This window comes from Cryptosporidium bovis, assembly GCF_009768925.1.
Source record: "Cryptosporidium bovis isolate 45015 chromosome Unknown contig_5, whole genome shotgun sequence".
In the NCBI taxonomy this organism is placed as follows: domain Eukaryota; phylum Apicomplexa; class Conoidasida; order Eucoccidiorida; family Cryptosporidiidae; genus Cryptosporidium; species Cryptosporidium bovis.
Window position 1 is genome coordinate 1 of NW_027125048.1, and position 23,590 is coordinate 23,590.

The following is a 23,590-nucleotide window of genomic DNA, read 5'->3' on the forward strand; positions in this document are numbered from 1 at the left end:
AATGATTTTAAGTGGTCCAGCGACATTCCCTGTTTGAATTATTTCATTTATAAACTTTGTTATGATTGGATCACTTGGTTCATTATTTATAGAAATGCAATTAAGCTTATCTATTGTTTCACTAGTTTTGTATTTCTCTAGTAGCTCGTTAGCGAATCTAGTTATTTTTTCAAATTCGATAAAATTATTCTTGTAAGTCTCAAACATCAATGTTTGAGGTGGTGGTAATTCAACAACTATTTTGCCTATATGTGATGCCTTCTGCAAGTATTTTAACGCCTCAAGAGTGGAGGATTCCATTTTAAATGTTTTAACTGGCAAAATAGGATTATTTTGATATCTTTCCTTTAAATGATATCTTAAGAGCAAATCTCTTATATAATTTGGTTCATTTTTTACCAACTCATCTATTTCTAGTCTTCTATATATCTTCTCTGGATATATTTCATTCGCTTCAAAGTCTGATAAGATGTTTCTTTTACCTAATTCAATGAACGTACCACCTCTTTTCAGTTTCTTAAATGATTCATGAATAAATTCACCAGAAAGACAATTGAGAACAACATCTAATTCCGGCTTTTTTTTATATTTTCTAGATGCAATCATCAAATATTGATTAAATTTTTCAATGAAAATGTTTGAATCTCTGGAACTCATTATATAATGTACACCTATTCCAGTCAACCACTCCCTCTTTGACTTTGAGGAACAAGTTGCAAAAATAATTGCTCCTATATTCAAGCAATATTGAACAGCAGCAATTCCTACTCCACCGGTCGCGGCGTGAATAAGAACAAAATCATTTCTTTTAACCTTATAGATATCATTAAATGATGCTTCAACTGTACAAAATATAACAGGTAGTGCTGCTGCTTCTTCAAATGTCAAATATTCTGGTTTATGAGTAATGAGCCTTGACGAGGTTACAATTTTTGTTTTGAAAGAGCCTTCTGCAAATCCCCAAACTTTGTCACCAATATAAAAATCATTTACATTTTCTCCCTTCTCTATTATTATACCAGAAAAGTCACTTCCGGGTTCCCCAGGGTCTCCAGGGTAGAGATTCATAATATTTAGTATATCCCTGAAATTTAATCCAACGGCCTTTACTTGTATTTTTACTTGGTCTTTTTCCAAAACTGAGCTAAACTCTGGTTTTTTATTGTAATTTATTTTGAAATTTTTAAGTTCACCTCTTTTTTCCAGTTTATATGCAAATTCCTCTACTCCAAATGAATCAATTTCAATTTTAAGCAATGAGAAACCAATATATGTTGTTTTTTCACCCAATAATTTAAATCTCCGGATAACAATATGGTTGAATTCGGTGTATATGGGCAGATTGTTTGAGATAATTTTTTCGATACTGTGAATCCCAAATAAAATTAGTTCATTTATATCTTCATATGATTCCACATCAATAACATTTATTTTAGTATTTTTCTTTGAAGACAATTGACTAATATACGCCCAAAAAATGTTCTCCTTAGGGATATTTTCTATTTTTCTCATACCAATTGGTATTGCATTTTTTGTAACCACGTAAATAGATGTGTTATCATTTATTTTTGTGAGTATTTTTTCGATTTCATCTATCTTACATTCACAGAATATAATGTTTTTATTATTAGATATAGTTTCATTATTTGAGATTAATACGGAATTAACTGTATCTTTAAGTTCAAGATTAAAAAAGGGAAAGTTTTCTTCTCCTGTAAATAGAGTATATTTTTCAACTTTACACTTTTTTATTTCATCTAACTCAGAAGTAACTATTGGTCTCCAATCCAATTTTTCACTTATTGTGTTCTTTTCTGGAAAAACAGTTAATCCTTCATTTTCATTGTTTACTTTGTTTTCAACAAAATTATTACTTTCAGGTTTTAGTATTGCAGCTTCTATTTTTATAAGATTCATATTTAATATTTCAATTAATACACCTCCGTTTTCATTAACTAAATAAACGTCACAACAAACCTTATTTTCATCCTTGGTTATAATTTTTACGATAGAATAAATTCCTATGTATGATTTCTCACAACTGACTTTTGTTTCGCCAATACTTAATGGAATAAAGATTTCTTTGACATTATTTAAAAGTAAAAAACCACCTAAGACCTGAAATGCAGAATCAAGAATCCAGGGGGATATATAAAATGGATAATTTTCTTCCATATTTGAAGTATTTATTTTACCATATGCAATATCATTTCCAACACAGACATATTCTAATGATTGATATAATCCCGAGTAATTGTAACCTGATTTATCAAATAAATTATACAGCTCATTCTTATATATGGTTCTTCCTAAACACGTTTCTTTGAGATTCTCTAAAGAATATGAATTGTCAAGCATAATTTTATAATCACCCTCGAGGTCAATCATAATGCTTGTATTACATTTGCAATGATTATTCTTTTCAGAATAAATTGATAAATTTCCAGAGTTTATGTTAATTCCTCCCTTTATCGAATTGTCATTTAGTTCATCAATAATTATTGGTGATCTTATCTCTAATTCTTTAATAATCACTGGTGACGATTTAATGATTCCAATTCTTGACTCAAAGTCTAAATTTTCAAGGTTCTTAAAAGAACGGAACTTTTCAATTCTATTTTCACTATTTTTTTCTGTAAAGTAAATGGGATTATCACCTATTGCAATATCAATAGAAGCCATTTTGCAGATAGATACTATGATCTCTAGAATCCCCGAAGCAGGAAAAAGTATTGACCCAGAAATAACATGTCCTTTGATATATTTGAAAGATTTAGCACCTGAAATACAATACACAAACTCTTCATCTTCCTTTTCCTTTGTTGAAATAAATGGATGAAATCTCGGTGTCCAAGGGAAATAATTTCCTTCTTGAATGTATGAATATTCTTCGTTTTCTATTTCCCAAATGTAATTTATATCTTCACCTTCTTCAAGGATTGCATGAGAATTAGTTCCACCGAAACCAAAAGAAGAGACCCCGGAACGAAGTTTTACATCATTGGTTATTCCTATTTCACTGAAATGTGAACCATTTGCTGAAGTTGGGAAAATAACATTATTTCCATCTATATTTATTGGTAATTTTTTGATATGAGTGTTCAGATCCTGTAAATTTGCAATCCCGGGGAAGTATCTTTTAGACATGACCAATAAGACTTTTAACAATCCTGCTAACCCGGCAACACCTTCCAAATGTCCAATATTAGACTTTATAGCTCCAACAACAAGTTTATGAAGAATTTTTCCTTTAGAAACTAATGAATTTTTTTCAGAATTAAATAGTGTTAAAATTCCACCTGCTTCAATTGGGTCACCCAAAGGTGTACCTGTCCCATGAGACTCGAAATAATTGATTTCAGACGGAAGTAAATTTGAATTATCGAGACAATTTTTTATCACCGATATTTGCGACGATTTTTTTGGTGCTGTTAATGTTGATGTTTTACCATCCTGATTTACAGATGTTGCGAGAATCTTGGCTATTTTTTTATTCGCAATCGAAGAGTGTTGAATACAAATCATAATACAGCCTTCTCCTCTAACAAATCCATCAGCATTTTCATCAAAAGGTGCACATTTTCCAGAAGTTGATAACATTTTTGATTTACAAAGTGTGACATAAACATTTGGATTCAAGATAAGGTTTACTCCAGATACAATTGCTGTCGAAATATTATTTTGTCCCATATGATTAATGGCGATATCAAGAGCAACTAGACTTGATGAACATGCAGTGTCAACAGTTATTGATGGGCCAGTGAAGTTATTGTAGAAAGAAATTCGGTTTGCCAGTATTGATGGTGATGCACCTGTTCCAGAAAAAACAGAAGATTTATCTGAATTTGAAATTAATTGACTCCAGTCATTGGAGCAACAACCAACATACACTCCAACATTATTGTCTGGAATAACGGTATTACTAATAATTTTTTTGCAGTTTCTGAGAAGCAATCTTTGTTGTGGGTCCATGAATTCTACTTCTTTTTGTGAAATCTTGACAGAACTTGTATCCAAGTATTCGGATCCTATTAAAAACCCTCCTATATCTGTGTAGTAATTTCTAGTTTTAAGTATTGAAGAAACTGATTTATGTTCATGAAAACAAAATGTATTCCATCTCTCATGTGGAACCGATGAGAACTTGTTTTTACCACTTACAAGATCACCCCATAATTCCTTGAATGGATTAATCTTTATAAATCCTGGTAAATGTGCATTTAGTGAAGAGATAACAAGTTCGCAGTCTTTTCCTTTCGTATTTGTTTTTGAATAAATATTATATGAATCAACAACGTTACCATTTTTTAAAAGATCTATATGCTCAATTAATAAGCGTAATGTAGGGTAGTCAAATATCAATGATGCTGGCAATTCCATATTAAATTCTTTAGAAAGTGCTTCACTTATTTCAACTGCTTTCATAGATTCAATTCCTGAAGAAAGTAACGGATCATCTAATTCAGGAAAATTGTTTTCACCTATAATTGAATCGAATACTGACTTAATTTTTTCTAATATAAAATTTGGAATTTCATTTTCGCTAAATACAGAATGATAATCTGAATCATCATTTGTATTTAATTCTACAATTTTATTCTTTAGTTCTATATCATAAATCTTGTCTACTAGTATAAAACTGTTTAACTCGCCATCTATTATCATTTGTTTTGTTTTTGATCTCTGAACTTTTCCACTTGATGTTTTCGGAATTCTTCTTTCTTTAATTAATATTATTCTACTTGGCTCAATCCCGATATTATTTACAACATTTTTCGAAATAGCAGTGATTATTTCTTCAGGATGTGTTTTTTCTTTTTTAAATATTAAATTTTCAAAAATATGTCTTATACTTTTATTCCTAGGTAATTCAATTGATTCACTTCTTATTTCAGTGGCAATTGCAAGCTTTTCCTCTTTTTCTATTTCAATTGAAAAGGCAACTGAACATCCTGGCCTTATAAGTGGGTGTGAATTATCCAATACTTCTTCAATATCTTGTGGATAATAATTTTTCCCTCTTATTATTATCAAGTCCTTCTGTCTTCCAACAACAAATATCTGATCATTATTAATAAATCCAAGATCTCCTGTTTTTAGATATGTAGTTTTCTCATTTTTGGGATTATTTGGGACTGCAAAAAATATCTCCTTTGTAAGTTCTTTAGAAAGAGAGTAACCTGCACCCTTACTTTTAGATGAAACCCATATTTCACCGACATGATTTTCAGGAAGAATGGTTTTCTTATTTGGACAAACAACAATAATATCATCTTCAGTTGTAATTTTATGACCACATGATACAATATATTTTTTTTCAACTTCCTTATTGTAATCATTAATATCCGGTTTTCTCAAAAATCTACAATCATCACATTCACAATGCAAAAATGACTCATCAGTTATTGATATTTTCATTCCAGGCTTTAGAGAATCGCTTTTTAATGATAGTATTCTTGGAAACAACATATTCATTTTTTTAAGCCCAGAAATTATTAATGTATTTTCTGCCATACCATATGCAGGGAGAAAAGAAGAGGAACAGAATCCAACTTCTGCAAACTTTTTTGAAAATCTTGAGAGTGTTCCTGCTCTTATGGGCTCAGAACCACTTAAAATACCACCATGTTTTAAGCAATTCAACCCTCCATATTTTTTTATTTCGTTTAACTCATCATCTGTTATCTTTCTGCATACATAATCAAATGCAAAGTTTGGTGCTGCTGTTGCAGCAACTTTATATTTCGATATTGCTTTTAGCCAGAGAGATGGTTTTTTAATAAATGAAAATGGTGAAAGCAATATTGATTCTGAACCTATTATTACAGTACTAACAATAAATCCAACAAGGCCCATATCATGATACATTGGCAACCATGACATTCCTCTTAAGTTATGCCCAAATCTACTGACAAATTTATCTCTGGTATTTATAATATTCTTCAAGATATAATTTATTTCATTATAATCGAATTTGTCGTTAAGTTCAAATTCGGTTTCAATTTTTTTGTATTCTGAAAAGTGGTATGACTTCATACAAAGAACAGAATTGTAGAATAATGAGCCATGAGTTACAATTACACCTTTTGGGTTTCCTGTTGATCCAGAAGTAAATTGAATGAATGCACATTCAGAAGGTTCACAATAAGGTTTTTTATATTTAATACAATTATCATTCAAATTGTCATAATTGTAATTAGAACTTTTTCTTTCTAAGTCATTTTCCTCAATATCAATGATTTTTTTATCGATATTATCCTTAAGTATTTTATCAGTTGAATACCAGCTGATTGCATTCCAAAGTGGTTCATTGAAATATTTAAATTTGAATAAGGAAATAATTCTGTTGTATGATGAATGAGTTAGACATGTAGTTGCCTGACTCATATCTACAATTTTTCTTAATCTTTCTACTTGAGATTTGTTATTTGGATCAGCTGGATAAACAGGTATTGCAACAATTCCACTAGCAAGACAAGCATAGAATGAGTAGATAAAGTCTAAACCAGGAGAATAACATAATATTATTCGATCTCCTTTTTTTAGACACAACTCGTTTGTCAGGAAGTTAGAAATAAATCTAACTGAGTCCCATAAGCACTTGTAGGTAATAACCGACTCTTCATTTCCCTGATCATTTAACCAAACAAATGCATTCTTTTCTGGATGTTTCTTATAAAAATGCTCAACTTGGTTAATGATCCTATCGTTAAAGTTGTTAGTATCTAACATTTCTAAAAAATAGTCTTTTTATGAGAAATTTGAAAATAATTAAAATTCACTCTTCTGCAAGTTACCTTTTGCAAATATGCCATAACCTATTCCTCACACTGCGGCACTATAAACTCGAAAAGATTAATTACTGCATAATTACATTGCACAATAAAATTACACGGATAAAAAAAAAAGTCGTTATTATTATTTTTTCTATATTTTGTTAGGTTTTGAGTAGATTACATTGCAAAAGAAAATTACAAGCGACAATGTTTTTAATATTGATCTAATGAAAGGTATTTTTTTTGGAAAATGAAGAGGAACTTCATTGTAATATCTAAAATAGAAAGAATAAAAAAGTTAAATTTTGCAGTTGCCATATCAATTTATATAATTATTGTTAATAAATGCACTTTTTTTACTTTTCATTTTTAAATATATTGAGAAAAAATTACCAGTGGAACCCGCGTCTTTTTTTTATAGTTAAATTCCCATTTATAGGATGTTTAAAAGTAAACACAGAAAAGATAGAGAAGAACAGGAAGATGAATTCTCCTTATGCGTGAACAACAAAAGTCTCCAGCTTCTAACATTTTTTTCAAGTTTGAAACCATTGCTTTATTGGTGCACGATAAGTTCAGTTTTTTCATTTCTCACAATTATTATAAACTACAAACAATCCGGAGAGGTGCTCATTAACTCATTTGTTGTATTATTTTATGGGTTCACTGGACAGTTGGTTTTTTTCTTATTGCTTCTAAGTAGGATAATAAATATAACTAGTGAACAATACTTGACTGCATCTATTACATTATTTAATGATTTGATATTAACAATTCCGAGATATGTACTCTGGGAATTGATTTTCACATCAAGATGGATCTGGTTATGCTTACATTATTTTTCTGCAACATATTCGATAGTTAAATTGTGGAGTTTGTCAACATTCTTTTCATTTGAACTAACTCCATTCCTAGGAATATTTTTTTTTACAACTAGCGGTTTATCTTTCATTCGTTACTTTGGCAAAAATCAAAATGTTTTTCTCATATCTTCGCAAAAATATATCAAACATTCGTCCAAATTGGATTTTTCTGACGACAATTTCTATTTGAAAGACTATTTCAAGTTTATCAAGTGTTTAATTATAGAAGGTGGTGAAGGAGGCATCTCTAATATATTAATTATTACTGGTTTATCATATTTAGTTACATTTCCATTATATATAACCGGAATTGGTATTCCTGGAGTTTTAAGTTTTTTTCAATTTATAATTAAGTTGTTAACATTTGATGTTGTTTTTTCTAAGAAAATAGACGGAACTTTGTCCACGGTATTTCTAAAGTTTCTTACTTCATTTCTTGTTGTGGCGTTTTACTGGTATTGTGTTGAGTTACAATCGTCCAACTTCAGATCATTGGTATTTTCGGGGATACCAGAGAAGATTTTGCCACAAACTTCAATTTTTAATGGGAATAAAACATCAAACAAGTTTATTCCTACTGGAGGTTTCATGAAATTTGTTGATAATATAAACAAAAGAGTTTTATTCAGAAAGAAAAAAGGATTTACTCCAGGAAAAGCAATATACAATGCTTGTATTTTCCTTTGTTCAATACTATCCTTTTCTAGCTTCTTTATAATATTGTTCTTCTATATTCGAAGTAAAATATTGAGTGGAAAAAATTACAAAAAAAGAGGTGTTGAGCGTAATCAAATGAATATTTTTGAAGAGTGGTTGGAATACGAATATAGAACATTACGTGTTATTGAAAGGTTACAGAAACAACTTGAAAACATTTTTTCTACTGTCCTTTTATTGGATTCCTCGGTACACACAAAGTTCACTGCAGTTGCAAACGTTGATTTACAGATAGATATACAGTCAATTCTGGGACTCGATAGAAAGTTTTTACCCTCTCACCTAAAGATTGACAATTGGTTCTTAAAACATAACGAAATTGACAAAATGAGAGAAAATAATAACAATATTGTTAGAGGCATGAATGATTGGTGGTGCTGTAATATTCTACTTTCGAGAAAGCTAAACAATCCCTTTGTTTCAAGCTCAAATATTGAAAGAGCAATCTCCCCAAACTGGAATATTTCAAATTCGATAGTCAGCCAAAGAAATGAAATTTTTATGTTTTTACTGAATAAAATGAAAAATGAGTCCCTACAGAATAAGAACGAAGGAGAAAGAACAAACAAATTATACCCAAAAAACAAAGATATTTCCAGTGATGAAGTTATGACACAAACATTGTTTTTGATGCAAGAAATGGCTTTAAATACAATAGACCTATGTGTACTACATATTTATTGTTATCATCGTTTCTTGGCAAAAAGCTGTGCCATAAATGGGCTTAGAAACGAAATAAGCTTAAACCATATTCATCAGTTCATAAATATTTCATCGGAAGTTAGAAATCAAATAAATTGTGCAGCAGAGGTGGGGATACTTAGTTCACCATACATACACCCAACATTTGAACAAGATATATTTAGGTTATTTAGAAGTTTGGATGATTCTGTGGAGCTCTTGACATTTATAATTTAATTTACGTTCAAACTAAATTTAGATCAGTTGTGGCTAAAACTTCGCGCTTTTTCGACGTGACATTAAAGGGATTTTCACGCATGTCATTAGTGGACTCAGATTGATTTATTTCAATTTTGTAAAACAACAATGATGTTTTCACAAAAGGAAAATTTAAACTCTAACTTAAATAGTGGAAAGTTCAATAACTCATCTGTTCCATTTTCAATCACAATTAATGAACTAACTGAAAAGGCAGCGAAAGTACGGTCATTGCTGGAGAGAAGACAGAGAAATGATGCTATAAAGGAATTAATTTCAGTTTCAAGAGGGGAGTTGATGTCAATAAATAATATTAAGTCTGAAATAATGAGTGAACATAGGGAATCATTAGAGAAAATTATTGGAATTGTTGAAAAAAAAGTAGATGACTATTTAATAAAAAATGAAGCTTTCATTAAATTAAATATCGATCAATGTATTGAGAAAAACAATGAAGTAGTTAATAAAAATTTAGAAAACTTTTTGAAGAGAGTCATATCCTCAATTGATTCCATTAACACTAGTAATGACAAATTATGTTTGACTATTGAGGAGCAGAAAAGCAGTGTTGAAAATCATTTCACTGAATTAAATAAATCGATAGATGATAAAAATGATTACATTAACAATATTATTAAAATTGAGCTCAGGAATAGGAATGAAAAAGAAAATGGCTTATATCTTTCTCAACTAAGAGTAATTCAGAAACAGTACGAATTAATAATAAGGGATTTGAGAAAAAAAAATGCGGTTTTGGAGAATGAAATAGAGTCGAAATTAATTTATGAAAAAGAGTTAGAAGAGAACATAAAGTTGATTAATATTAAAGTAGGGGAACTTTCAAATTTAATTAACGAAAAGAATGTTGAGATATCCACTCTGAGTTCAAAACTCGATAAATTACGAGATGAAAATACTAATTTGACAGAAGACATTAGAAGGCTTAAAATAAGGAACGATGGAATGATTAATATATTTAGAGAACAAATAGAATTGTCTAAAAAAAGATATATTTCCTTTGGAAAAGGCATTTATAGTCTGGAATTTGTTCTTAATAATATTAGGTATAGACAAATAGAGACTGCCTTTACTGACATAAGAGATTATTCAAACGTTTTGAACTCAACTAAACCAACTGATCAAGCAAAGTCACATAATAAAATGGAACCTCTCCATAGATTAATTGATGAGAGTAATCTTTACAGTTTAATTAAAGTTGAGAAGGAAATAAAAGAACAAGAAAAAGAGCAGAACATGATAAACAGATTGCTGGATTTCATAGGAGAAGATAATTTTTTCCAATTAATTAGTTTTGTTAGTATAATTAGTAAAAAAAATAATGAAGTGTTAAGAATAGCATTTCTAAATTTGAAATTCAATAGTTAGGACTTGTTCGAGTAACAGTATATTTTAAGTTATATATGAATCTCTTAGAACTTGATCTGAATATTCAATGTATTTATAATTTATTATTGAAATTGAAACCAATGAAAAAAATGTTAAAAATGCATATATAAATGTCATTATAGGTATTGGTAATAATTCGATTAAAATAGTTGACAATGCAGCAGTTAACCAAAAAAATACAAGTATAAATGGAATAAATGCAGAATAAAGTTGTTTGGGCAGGTTATTTGATATTATTTTTGACATTGTTGGGATAATTCCAAAACCATATGAAGTAATTGATACTATGAATGCTATTGACACTATTTTGTTAACAATGCTACCTTGGTTATAATAATAAAGAAAAAAACATATTGATGTAAGAGATAGGAGATTCAGGACCAGACCAAACAAAAGAAGCCTCTTGCTCCCAATATAAACTTCGAAAAAAATACCAGAGAAAGTAAATATAACCAAGAAACATCCATTTAGAGCTATAATTATAGCTGATAAATCGTGGTTAATATTTAAGTATCGTGTAAAAATTTTACTACTAGTAACTAACGGCACAAAACCAGTAGATATTCCAGTGAATACAACAATTAAAATGAAGATTAAAGTCATTCTAAGAGATGGATCAACAAGTATTTGAAGAAGATTAGACCTTGGTACATCATTCCCACCCTCATCCAAAAGCTTCTTGATTATTTTTCTTGTGTCATTGACTCCGTATATTTCTCTCGCAATCTCTTCTGCTCTACTGATATCTCCAATTTTAATGTAATGTAACGGAGTCTCATCGAAATTCTTAAAAAAAGAGATAATTAGTAAAGATGCTGATATAATAAAAGGTATTAAGAACAGTGTTCTTACTGAAATAGTTGAACATAGATAATATTTATGTAATTTAGTGACTATTTCATTATGATTTGGATATTCCAATAATCCCTCGTGATAATTCTGAAGACCATTAAGTAAATTATAGTTGAAGTTAACAATGAGTTGTTTTTTAATGAAGTATTTAATAAAAGACGGTATTATATTGCTAAGCAAGTAACTCAACAAGATACCACAACAAAACATTACCTTGTGTAAAGCTAAACATAAATTTTGATTCTGTTTGTTAGTGAGTTCTTGAATGTATGAAGGGGTCAACAAAAATGAGATTCCAGTCCCAATTCCAGATATAAATCTTCCAAGTGAAAATATTAACAACTCTTTTTTGACACAAAGAAAAGAACCTAAGGCAAACAATGAGAATGTAACCAATAAAGTTTTAACCTTCCCAAAGCGGTTTGTAATAAATGTTACAATTAAAGACCCAATAGAAGAACCAAAAAAAATTGAAGAATTGAGAACTATCATGACGGGCCTCTCTATTCTTGTACTTACTGTTATTCTCAAAGCCTCGTGGTTCTTGATAAAACGTAAGGAACCCGGGATAAGATAATGAACTAACATTTCCCTCTGTACATTCGTCACACCAAACGAATATCCAACAATTAGCGACAACAAACCTACTACAAGTAAGCGTTTTTGGCAGTAACTGAAGAAGGAAAATTTCATGGTTCAAAGAGAAGTCAGACTAAAAATTAGGCGGTAAAGGTTAACATTGCCTATCATCTAACGAGTAAATACAAAACTATTAGAGGCTTAGAAATCACCTTCATAGTGCACTTCTTCATCATCCCCATCAGCAACTTCAATACCAACTTCTTCATAGTCCTTTTCCAGGGCCGCAAGGTCTTCTCTCGCCTCACTAAATTCGCCTTCCTCCATTCCTTCACCAACATACCAGTGAACGAATGCCCTCTTGGAGTACATCAAATCAAACTTATGGTCCATTCTATTGAAAACCTCCGCAATTGCAGTGGAATTTGAGATCATGCAACACGCACGCATCACCTTCGCAAGGTCACCTCCAGGTACCACAGTTGGTGGTTGATAATTAATTCCACACTTGAAACCAGTTGGACACCAGTCTACAAACTGAATAGTTCTCTTTGTCTTTATGGTGGCAACTGCAGCATTGGTATCCTTGGGTACAACATCGCCTCTATACATGAGACAACACGCCATATATTTCCCATGTCTTGGATCACATTTAGCCATTTGATTTTGCGGTTCAAATACTGCATTTGTAATTTCCGCTACGCTTAACTGCTCGTGGAAAGCCTTCTCCGCAGAAATAATAGGAGCGTACGAAGAAAGCATAAAATGAATTCTCGGATATGGAACCAAATTAGTTTGGAACTCAGTAATGTCTACATTTAGGGCACCATCAAAACGCAAGGAGGCCGTCAAGGAAGATATAACTTGCGCTATTAGGCGATTTAAATTGGTATACGCTGGCTGCTCAATATTCAAGTTTCTTCTGCAGATGTCATATATTGCCTCATTATCCAACATTACTGCAACATCTGCATGTTCTAAGAGAGAGTGGGTTGACAAAACAGCATTATACGGTTCGACAACGGCAGTGCTTAATTGGGGTGACGGCCATGTACAGAAATTTAGCTTGGATTTTTTTCCATAGTCAACTGATAGTCTCTCAAGCAAAAGAGTTCCAAGTCCAGCACCGGTTCCGCCACCTACGGCGTTGAACATAAGGAAACCTTGAAGCCCTGTACAGTTATCCGCCAACTTGCGAATTCTATCAAGACAAACTTCCAATATTTCCTTACCGACTGTATAATGCCCCCTGGCAAAGTTATTTGCAGCGTCTTCTTTTCCGCTAATGAGCTGCTCAGGATGGAACAATTGCCTGTATGTCCCACTTCTTATTTCGTCGACAACAGTCGGTTCAAGATCAACAAAAACAGCTCTCGGAACATGTTTACCTGCCCCAGTCTCGCTAAAGAACGTGTTGAAGGCATCATCAGAAATTCCCATATTCTGTTCCGACATAGGCATTGTTCCATCAGGATTAATGCCATGCTCTAAACAAAACAACTCCCAACAAGCATTACCTATCTGAATTCCTGCCTGCCCAACGTGTATTGAAATAACTTCACGCATTTTAACAAAACAACCTTAAGTGTTATATACAGTGATTTCAAAGCAGTATTCTGAGAAGAAACCAATGATGAGGTGTCTTCAGAGAATTGCGTTTAATCTGTGGTCCAACTAATAAACACAAAACGGCCCTTTAATAACTAGTGTGGGGTTGTCCACTCTAATGTGGGGTTAGGGCAATTGCGGGATAAGGCGGGAAATGATTTTTCTTAATACTACAGGGATACTGAATTAGTTTAGGCGGATATTTTTGCAAGATTCAGTACTAAACATTGTTAGGATTCTAAGTTGTTTCTAATAATCTACATATTTTAGCGTACACTCTAGCCTTCTTTCTAAATTTTACACTGGTCATTGCCGAAATAATGTGTAACATCCCAGACAATTTCAATAAGAATAACCCGCAAAGTTTGTGAATTTCCTGTGTCTCGGTAACATGCTTATTTTGATTTTTACATTGATCTTTATTCATTATATGCTGTCCGTATATGCCTTGTGCAATAGTTCCAAGTTCATTTGTTTCTTCTGTTTGTAATTCGGCGGATTCGTTCGCAAGATTCATTTGAACAAATCCCGCCTTCAACATCCTCCTTAGCATGAAATTACACCCCAGTATATTCCTCTTTGTAATAATTATTGAGTTAACATCTTTCTGCCCATTTTCCATCATGCATCTGTCAATTTCAATATATGAGGAAATGTAATCTAGGAATTCAAACCTTGGAGTTATTAATACCTCACTGGTTATGCTTTTTACAGGGTGAATAAAAAATAACCAAGGCCTAGATAATTTTATTAGAGTTGATTCTTTACTTTCAGTCAACTCTTTTGGTGGGTTAGTGATACAAACTCTGCAATCTTCTCTTGAGAGGAGAGTAATAATCAACTGCCAGGATGCTGTTATAGGCACATTCAACCCAAGAGCAATGATTTTTTCTTCAAACTTATTTAACTTATAGTTTACATTATTTTCAATATTTTCACCTCTGGCAAATATTAAATTAATAACAAAAACAAAATACAAACAAAATATCAAATTTTTGTAACTTTTCTTCTTTCCCATTTTATTTGAATTTTGTCGCCATGGAATTCGGGAAAAAAATTAGATCTAAAAAAAGTCTTTGACGATAATTGTAATTTCAATAAATAAATAAATAGTGTCTTGAGTTTTTAGTTAAAAAAACCTCCCCCAGAAAAATATAGTCATTAAAAATGGACATTTAAACTTCTTTAACTGATGTTCTAAAAATACTCATTACGCTAATTTAGGCTTCACTGGTGAGTTATCTTCTATTATATGGGAATCCTTGCTCCTAGCGACTTTTTTTTATTTCATGATAATTAAGTATTTTTTGCTATTTTAATATATAAAACAATAAGATGTTATGGTGATTTCAATTACAAAATCATGTTTTATCCTCAAGTTAGGATGTAAAGTATATCTAATATTAATACATTCTTCTGGCACCAACACATTTCTCGGAGTTGTTTTAGTTTTTTTTTCAGTTGTTGATCTAGTTTACTTTTGATTCTTTATTTGTTGACTTTACAAAAACAGTGATAACGCACAAAGGAAAGTTTCATTTTGATTTTAATATTAACAATTATAACTAAATTACTGGATATTCTAATGAATGATTACTGTGTATATATAATGATTTCATATTTTATTCAAACACAGTTGAGTTTTTTTATTTGTAGATTTTGAATTAAAAGACGTTGTTTGCTATTGGTAGAGTTACTTAAATCAAAGAACAGTGCATGATTCTCATATTAATTTTAGTTCTTGTTTAAAGTGTTTGGTAGGAAGCAGAAAAAAAGTCATATTAAAATGATGTCTATTTTCCAGTTATTATGGAAATATAAATGTCATTAACTTTTCAAGAGAGGATACTCCAACCAATAAATGGTAATAAAAATGGTTTTTTCAGTTTTTTTTTATTAAGGTGAAATTAACGTTTATACGTGGTTAAAAGTGGCGAGTCCAATGGTAGCTTGCGAAAAGAGTTTCTCAGTGGACAGATAAAGAAATATTACAGAACTTAACGAAGATGAACTTAACAAATGCCCCATAAATATTCAAATTCATTGCATAATTTTAAGCAACACAAAGCAGCAGAAAGAGGATATGAGCTAATGCTAATTAATTCTTCAACATACTTGCAATTTTTTATTGGATCACCATATGCAACCGCACCTATAAAAAACGTTATTGCAGTTGATTTGAAAGTTTTACAATTATTACTATAATCATAAGTTCCAGTAATCTTTGTCCTTAAATTATTCAATTTCCCATTAATAGATAGTCCAAACCTCTTGCTACCTGCTGGTAGTATTTTTTCCAAATCATTCTTTATTATTTGCATCAAAACGATGTTTTCCTCTGTTGCAATGACTTTTCTCTTGACCAATAAATTAACCATTAAGATTGAAAACTCCTTGAAACTTCTTGGAATAGTTATTTGCGGATTAATCTCAATTAATATGTTTCCCGTAGTTCTGATATAAACGAGTAGTTTGCCACTCTTATTTAAAGGCGAGTCTAATAATGCGAGTAGGCATTGATGAACTATGTCTGGTCTAATATTCAATAATAATTCTTCCTTTGAAAATATATTCTGTTTGCAGGATGAGTAGTATTCTTCTATCCTATTCCTTTGGTGATCAATTCCACTTAAAAGCTCCAGTGATTTATTTTTTTTTTCGAAGAGTTCCAAACAACTACAAAAAATGTGTAAAAAGTAGGAAAAAAAATCATAAAAAAGTTAAACTTACGCCTGATCGAGAACAACAAACAACTTCTGCTCGTTTTTCCATTTTGAAATATCTCTAGGAACTTGGATAGTGTTTGAAAACATTTTTTTTTCAAAATAATTGAGGTGAATAGGTCAAAGGTTGATGGGCGCTCCTATCTTTAATTTTAGATTCCTATAGAAAGAAGGATTAATGGAAGAAATAGTTCGTAGGAATAAAATAAGAAAAATACCATCAGATAAATCCACCTTTGAAGGTACAAAAATAAGTGTCTTATTGTTAAATGCGTAAGTTTCAATTTTTTTTTCACGACATTCGTAATTAAACCTTCACTCTTTTAGAACGTTGTATGTTAACAAAAATAAAAATGAAAAAAAGGAGTTGATTACTGTGATGAACTTAATTGAGAAAAAAAGTCAATCGTTTAAGGAAAAAGAAGTGAGACCGGACATAATACATAATTCTCTTTTGATGCTACTTGACAGTCCACTTTGTAAGGCAGGGTACCTATCAGAAATCATTATTCTTAATGAGGATGGGAAAGTAATAAGGGTCGATCCAAAATTTCGTGTTCCAAGGTCATTTAAGGTATTTAGTAAAGTATTTTCAGAGTTTCTTTCGTCGCCAACAGGAGAGCTCAGGCTTCCAGATGGAATGGTAATTTTAAATACTATAAATAAAACAATAGAAGAATGTTTATCGAACGCAGAAATAGTGGTCGGATTTTCAAGAGTTGCAAGGAGGGAGAGCCTTCAAAGGTTTATGAGAGAGAAGATCAAAAGTATAATTAATAATGGGGGTATACAGAAGTTAATTTTTGTTGTTGGTGCAACATCTAAGGGCTCTACTTGTGACAGCTACAGTTCCTTTTATTCACATTACATATCTATTTGTGATATTAGTATGCCAACATATATATGTTGTTCAAAAATATGTGGCGAATTGGAGGAGATACTTGGGATACTTTGAAGAATTTAAATCCACTTCCCTCATTACTCTGTTTGTGTTTGAATTAATTTAGAATGAATCTCATACGCCTGACACTCCTTTTCGTAGTAGAACAATACAGGAACACAGAGTGTAAGAACGGAAGTTACACCGATCCAAATAATTTGTCTTCCGGAAGCTGTACCCTTTTCCATAAGAGAATAAAATTTATCCTAAAAGAGGGAATTAAAGTGAAGTTCTCTCAGCAAAAAAATGTTACTTACCTTAAATATTGACATTCTTTCTCATAAAATGAAACCGAAAATCGTAATATATCCTGCGGTAACGCGTTATTTGTGGCGGAATACCTTAAAGAGTAGGTGTTTTTTTTCTAATTTTATAGTACTAATAATCTATGGTTTCTATTGCAATTTTTTAGATAGATCATTTATCGTTTTTGCTTTGTATGTTTCATACCAGTCAAGTGTTCTCAAAATTATTTGTGAGATTGGAATATTTTCTGATGGTTTATCCTTTGGTTTATCTATTTTTGAAACTACTTGAATTTCCGCAAGTTTTCTCGACAAGAACCATAAATCCATGCTCTCACTATAAATTCTGGGATATTCATCTTCTAAATGATCTATGTCCGCACTTTTAGAGTTCTCTATATTGTAGTCAGGTGCATTAGAATTGTTATCTTCTTTGTCCAATTTGCTTTCTGGAGTGATTTGTCTAATTTCGTCAATAAAGTAGTTGTCTATTTGGGAGCAAATTTCGTTTCTTTCAATAGAAGATTCAGTGTTGTCTTCATTTCTGATCTTTATGTGGTTTGGCTTATTTTCAACGGCATTAAATTGTATACGATTATAATCATCAATGACGTTTGGCCTTGTACATGAACAAAATGATATTTTTTTACGAGTTATTATTTTATCACTTTTTTTTTTAACTTTTGTAGATATTTTTGTCACTTTTTTCTTAATTTTGTGATAGTTTTCTTTTGTGAATAGGCTTTGATAGCTCATTTGATTATTTATTGAATTTTTTGGTTTAGCACTAAATTTGTTGCCATTTTCTGTTGAAGATTTAGTATTAATTCTAATTTGGTTTTTATTTTTTTTCTTTGAAAGAAACTTGCTCATGTCACTTTTGGAAATAACGCTATCACTTTCATATTCACAACCTTCATTGTATATTTTCGTATTCCGATAATAGAGTTTAGCATTTAACTTTGAATCATATTCATCTGAAATGTCATACACTGCTTTAATAGGAAGAACTGACCAATCTTGTTCAGATTTAAAAGATATTTTCGAAATCTCAGATTTCATATTAATTTCAAGAGTTATGTAAATTTGCAATTTATAACAAATATAAAAAAATGATAAAATCCACTAAAATAACTACAAAATATTTACTCTCATAATCCTTTTTATCTTTAGTAAATAAAAGCTTTACTTATCACACAGATTCTCACACTAAATATTGGAAAAAAATAAGACAAAATGTAAGATACAAAATATAGTTTTAGTTTAGCGAATCTGAAGTTTTAAACATAAAGATTTATAACTTCATCCATTAATTTTCGTACTTTATGTAGTGTTCTTGTTTATACGTGTGCCCTATTTATTATCCAAACAACTATTCTTGGCAGATGGCGCATTTATCAAATTGTCATATACTGCCCAATGAAAGGAGGATAAAATGATATATAAGGTTATATTGCTACTTTTGGAGTTGTTAACTTGTTTTAGTTATATTTTGTGTGACTGTAGTAGATATGGTCGCTACAAATATTGTAATGGTTTTACTGATAAAGATAAAGTCAAATTTTTTGATGTTTCAGTATCTTTTGCACCTGAGGTTGAAACATTTTCATTGATTAAGGAACACATTAGGGTTATTAGAGAGTACATTGAAAGTTCAGATGAGTTTAATATGGATAATGCTACCAAACATAATGATACAAGCTATCAGATTGAAGATGAAATATTGTTTATGGAGTCATTTATTTCTTCATTTTCCTTACAGTCAAATATTACAACCCCATTTTCAACAAATGGAGTTACAATAAATGCAGCTTTAGAAGAAATAAATAATTGCAAGCTAACAAATATATTTGAAGTTAATACTGATGATATGGGTGAATCGATTAAAAACCACTTGATTACAAAAGTAATTCCAGAATTCGACTATATTAATAGGACTATCTCGGTAATACCATGGAATGTAGTAAATAATACGATTTACAGTGTAGTTCCTGAAATTCAAAGAATGGCATATAAATTGTCATTAATTTTCACAGCAATTAGCACGAATATTGATTTAATTAGATTTTATTCGGGTAATAGGGATGTGAAAAAATCCCAATGGGAGGCACTACAAATGGCTTCACTCTCAAGAGGATATTCAAGATACATTATTGAGACTCTACCTTTAGCATCATCATTGATTTTGATTTCTCCAAACTCTGAAGATAACTTTTCATTTATTTCTGAAATGGGCATGAATTTATCTTTAGAGTATCCAAAAAAATTAATTGATAAAATGAAATTCATAAACTCTGAACTGAAGAGTGATTTCAATTGTATTGAATTTTTCAGAGATAGCGACACAAAAAAGACATGCATAGTTTGCTCAACTTTGTTTCTAACTCTATTTTTTCGCCTTCAATGCCATTTTTTGGAAACTGGAGTTTCTAGAGAGGTAATTCTCGGAATAAGATTGATTGAAGAGACAAAGTCTCATTTAAATCAACTTTATAACTTTGCATTGTCAATTTGGAATAGTTATTACTACAAATTGCATGAAAGCAACTCACACTATACACCTCCAAAGCCTTATATTTCATGGATGGCATTAAAGTTGAAGCTGTATGATCAATTCAGGATTATTATGAATTTTCACAAAAAAATTGAACAATCATCCACCTTAGATTTGCACATTAATTCTTCGTTTTCAAAGAAGGAAAAGAGAGACACAGAAATAAACAATTATATAGAACTTAAAGTTATGGACTCCATTTTAAACCTAGATGGATTGAAAAAATGTGAGATGGAAACGATTGAAAAGATTACAGATACATATAATAAGATTGTTGCTGTAAGTGAATACTCTCCAAGAGATATTTTATTTGGTTCGAGTAACAAGTTGAGTAATTCATTAAATGCTGTTTCAATAATTATTGGAGCTTTTACAGATGGTGAGTTTATAAATTATAGCATTGAAAATATAAAAGATAAAAAACACGAACTTACAAGCAAAGAATGTGGAACTTTACATCGTGAAATTAACCACATTGATTCTAAGCCTTCAGAATTCATTGAAATATTTAATAAGTATTTATATTGTAAATATAAATTAGACATTCAAATAAGCTATCAATTTTCTTTGAAAAATAGATTTGAAATAGTAAAACGTGCTTTGAGAAAAATTACAATTTACACAAGGAATTTACTATTTGACAAATTAAGAGAGAGAAAAAACAATATTGAGGTTGAAGAATTTCCCAAATTTCATATTCAATTTGTAAAGCTTCTATCACAGTTTCAAATTATTTTAGGTATGGCGAAAATAATTAGAACAAAACTGAAGGCTGTTTCTAAAAATTTAAGTGGGCTAATTCCTGAAGTCGAGTATTGCGTGTCGAGTCTTGAAAAATATAAGATGAAACTTGCAAGCCATATATTTAATAGGGAACATTACTATCGCAGAAAGGGAATAAATAAGGATAAACATAACATTACTTATTTACTTTCACCACTTACAACTTCACTTGGTCCTTCTATTATTGATTCCACCGGAAATAATTTAAAAAAATCAATAAATGAGTTAAGATATAAAATATCATTATTAGATAAGTTCGTAACCCTTTCAAGAAACATTTTAATTGGAAGAAGGGGTTTTCTTCAGAATTCTGTGCAAAACCATAACAAAAACTTGTTAATTTACTCTACAGCTCTTAGGATTTATGATAATAAGGATGAACTTTATATTGCCAGTGAATTTACAAAGGCTGTGTATAGAACATTAAAGAAGGTAATAAAAACAGTAGCAGAGCCTTTGAATGTTAATAACAGTGAAATGAATTCTAATTTTATTGACTTTGGGGCAAGTGGTTCATGCAATTATAAGAATGAAATTTTATCACTAAAAAATTCCGAGTATTTGGGTTGCAGATTGTATGTAAAAATTGTTGAAATGATTCAAGTTGATGAGTTGTACAATCTTATTCAGAAACAAATAATAACAACAGATAATACAGAGAGAAAAATATATTTTGAAATTAGTGGGCTATTTGATGAAATATGGCCAAATTTTGAGGTTAAAGGTAAAAAACAGAATTTTAAAAGACTTTCTTCAAAATCGTATCTTTTGAAGTCTCTTCTCGAGAATATGACTATCTTCTATGGATTATCAAAGAATTTATTGGTACCATACACACGTGGAATCTATAATTTTTCATGTTTATTCGATTTCCTCGTTGGTAGTATAGAAACTATTGAAGATTCCACAAAGGAGATTCCAATAATATATTTACGTAAGAGCTCGAAAATGAGACTGAAAAAGATAGGTTTGTTCATTAAGGCAATTTTTGCGAGAAAAGAAAGAATAAAAAGACAGAAAAGGAAAAATCTAGAGAAGGAAATAAAAAAACTAGGAAAGGTGTTACTTGGATTGGAACCATATGTAATCAATATTGATACTTCATTTAAAGTGAACGTAGAAAGTTTGAGTTTTATAAAAATTGAAACAATGAATGTGATAAAAAAGCTTTTTCATCTGTATATTCACTGTATTTATTCCACACTCAAAAAAATTATTTCAACTGGAATAACCAACAAACACATTACATCCGAAGTTGGGGAGGAATGGAGCCATTTTGTTCAACAGTTAAATTTTATTAAAAATTCGACGTTAAATCAATTGAGTATTATCCTGGTAAGTTTTTATTTCATAATATTACAAGTTATTATAACTATTTTTAAAGCCACTTTTCATTCAGAATTTAGAGATTAGAAACGCGGCAAGTAAACTGACTAAACAAGTTATGATTAATCAGGTGAGGTTAAAAAAAAAGGTGAAAGGGGAATAAATAACTTTTGATTTTAGGGAAAACTCATATCTCAAATAGAGAGCTACAAAGAAAACTGGCTTTAGATTTTTGTATTAAAACAATAAATAGGTTGTTGATGTAGATAGTCCGTGCACACTACGTATCTTGCGGTAAACGAGTGTACGCAAACAAGAAACTTTTTGTTCAATTTGGAATAATGAAGGGAGAAAAAGTGACAATTATAAATGGAGAAGTATGCAGGGGTACAAATAACACCGGGAGGAGTAATCAAAATGATGCTTCATTGCTTCTCCCGTTAAATAATAGTTCAGGACAGGTGCAAGAAAGGAGTTTTCTTTCAAGGGAATTTTTTGGAATTTCGATACTTTTTTTTGCACTAGTCATGTCATTTTTATCCGTCGGGATTCTACTGCTCTTCTTCAAGAGTGCTCTTCTTACGTATTTATTCCACTTTTTGACCTTCATTACTTCATTATTTATGAGTGAATATTTTCGCACTTACGTTGCTTATAGATTAATTACCGATAACATAGAGGAGAAGAATAGGTTGAAGTCATTTCTTTCCTTGAATCCAATGTTACTGTTATCCTCAATAGACTATATATCACTTACTATGATGTTGGCTACTTTTGTGCTTCTAGGAATGCCTATGTTGAGCGTAAATCAAACTGTAAAATACGAGAAATTGAATCCAAATTGGAAGAGGTCGATAGTGGCACTTTCTGGGCCTTTTTCATTCTTATTGTTCGGTGGACTTTTCGGTATAATTTACAATGTTGAGGTGCTTTGCTCAAATTTACACCATTTTGAAGGATCGATATCTCAAGCCCTTTATTTGGGCGCAAGGTTATTGGCATTTTTAACTATAATAAATGTTTTGCCATTTCCACCGATAACCGATGGGTTTATGGCGACTTCACCTTACTTACCTGATTGGGTGAATTTAGAGATTTCAAACGCGAGAAATACAATATTGTTCTTTATATTATGTACCTTACTTTTTATTTTCATTGCTCAGTCAAAATTGGTAGCTGATATTGTAGATATCGTTGTTTCAAATTTGTACATGATAAAAATTTAGAAAAAAAACTAACCTGTATTATTTTGTAGCGTTATTTTACATCTTCATTTTT

The 23,590-nt window shown here is 30.7% G+C and overlaps 11 protein-coding genes across 11 annotated transcripts; 5 read left to right on the forward strand and 6 right to left on the reverse strand.

The window, feature by feature from the left end:
• Positions 1-24: 24 nt before the first annotated feature.
• FG379_002960 (polyketide synthase) lies at positions 25-6,732 on the reverse strand (the record flags this gene model as incomplete). Its single annotated transcript, XM_067328590.1, has 1 exon — positions 25-6,732. A coding segment is annotated over one exon (6,708 nt), but the record flags the coding sequence as incomplete, so codon positions are not given.
• Positions 6,733-7,216: 484 nt separating this feature from the next.
• FG379_002990 (9 transmembrane domain) lies at positions 7,217-9,274 on the forward strand (the record flags this gene model as incomplete). Its single annotated transcript, XM_067328620.1, has 1 exon — positions 7,217-9,274. One exon carries the CDS (start codon positions 7,217-7,219, stop codon positions 9,272-9,274), a length of 2,058 nt encoding a protein of 685 aa, XP_067182202.1.
• A 129-nt stretch (positions 9,275-9,403) lies between these two features.
• FG379_003001 (chromosome assembly) lies at positions 9,404-10,681 on the forward strand (the record flags this gene model as incomplete). The annotated part of the gene is made up of 1 exon (XM_067328631.1): positions 9,404-10,681. One exon carries the CDS (start codon positions 9,404-9,406, stop codon positions 10,679-10,681), a length of 1,278 nt encoding a protein of 425 aa, XP_067182213.1.
• A 24-nt stretch (positions 10,682-10,705) lies between these two features.
• FG379_003012 (sugar transporter) lies at positions 10,706-12,247 on the reverse strand (the record flags this gene model as incomplete). Its single annotated transcript, XM_067328642.1, has 1 exon — positions 10,706-12,247. One exon carries the CDS (start codon positions 12,245-12,247, stop codon positions 10,706-10,708), a length of 1,542 nt encoding a protein of 513 aa, XP_067182224.1.
• Positions 12,248-12,334: 87 nt separating this feature from the next.
• FG379_003023 (alpha tubulin) lies at positions 12,335-13,699 on the reverse strand (the record flags this gene model as incomplete). The annotated part of the gene is made up of 1 exon (XM_067328653.1): positions 12,335-13,699. One exon carries the CDS (start codon positions 13,697-13,699, stop codon positions 12,335-12,337), a length of 1,365 nt encoding a protein of 454 aa, XP_067182235.1.
• A 280-nt stretch (positions 13,700-13,979) lies between these two features.
• Positions 13,980-14,759, reverse strand: FG379_003034 (uncharacterized protein; the record flags this gene model as incomplete). The annotated part of the gene is made up of 1 exon (XM_067328664.1): positions 13,980-14,759. One exon carries the CDS (start codon positions 14,757-14,759, stop codon positions 13,980-13,982), a length of 780 nt encoding a protein of 259 aa, XP_067182246.1.
• A 994-nt stretch (positions 14,760-15,753) lies between these two features.
• On the reverse strand, positions 15,754-16,554 carry FG379_003045 (uncharacterized protein; the record flags this gene model as incomplete). The annotated part of the gene is made up of 2 exons (XM_067328675.1): positions 15,754-16,417; positions 16,472-16,554. The coding sequence occupies 2 exons, from the start codon at positions 16,552-16,554 to the stop codon at positions 15,754-15,756; spliced, it is 747 nt and encodes a 248-aa protein (XP_067182257.1).
• An 88-nt stretch (positions 16,555-16,642) lies between these two features.
• On the forward strand, positions 16,643-17,419 carry FG379_003056 (uncharacterized protein; the record flags this gene model as incomplete). The annotated part of the gene is made up of 2 exons (XM_067328686.1): positions 16,643-16,737; positions 16,792-17,419. 2 exons carry the CDS (start codon positions 16,643-16,645, stop codon positions 17,417-17,419), a joined length of 723 nt encoding a protein of 240 aa, XP_067182268.1.
• Positions 17,420-17,799: 380 nt separating this feature from the next.
• Positions 17,800-18,711, reverse strand: FG379_003067 (uncharacterized protein; the record flags this gene model as incomplete). The annotated part of the gene is made up of 1 exon (XM_067328697.1): positions 17,800-18,711. One exon carries the CDS (start codon positions 18,709-18,711, stop codon positions 17,800-17,802), a length of 912 nt encoding a protein of 303 aa, XP_067182279.1.
• Positions 18,712-19,084: 373 nt separating this feature from the next.
• FG379_002961 (uncharacterized protein) lies at positions 19,085-22,399 on the forward strand (the record flags this gene model as incomplete). Its single annotated transcript, XM_067328591.1, has 1 exon — positions 19,085-22,399. The coding sequence occupies one exon, from the start codon at positions 19,085-19,087 to the stop codon at positions 22,397-22,399; it is 3,315 nt and encodes a 1,104-aa protein (XP_067182173.1).
• A 536-nt stretch (positions 22,400-22,935) lies between these two features.
• Positions 22,936-23,538, forward strand: FG379_002972 (peptidase M50; the record flags this gene model as incomplete). The annotated part of the gene is made up of 1 exon (XM_067328602.1): positions 22,936-23,538. The coding sequence occupies one exon, from the start codon at positions 22,936-22,938 to the stop codon at positions 23,536-23,538; it is 603 nt and encodes a 200-aa protein (XP_067182184.1).
• Positions 23,539-23,590: the final 52 nt, after the last annotated feature.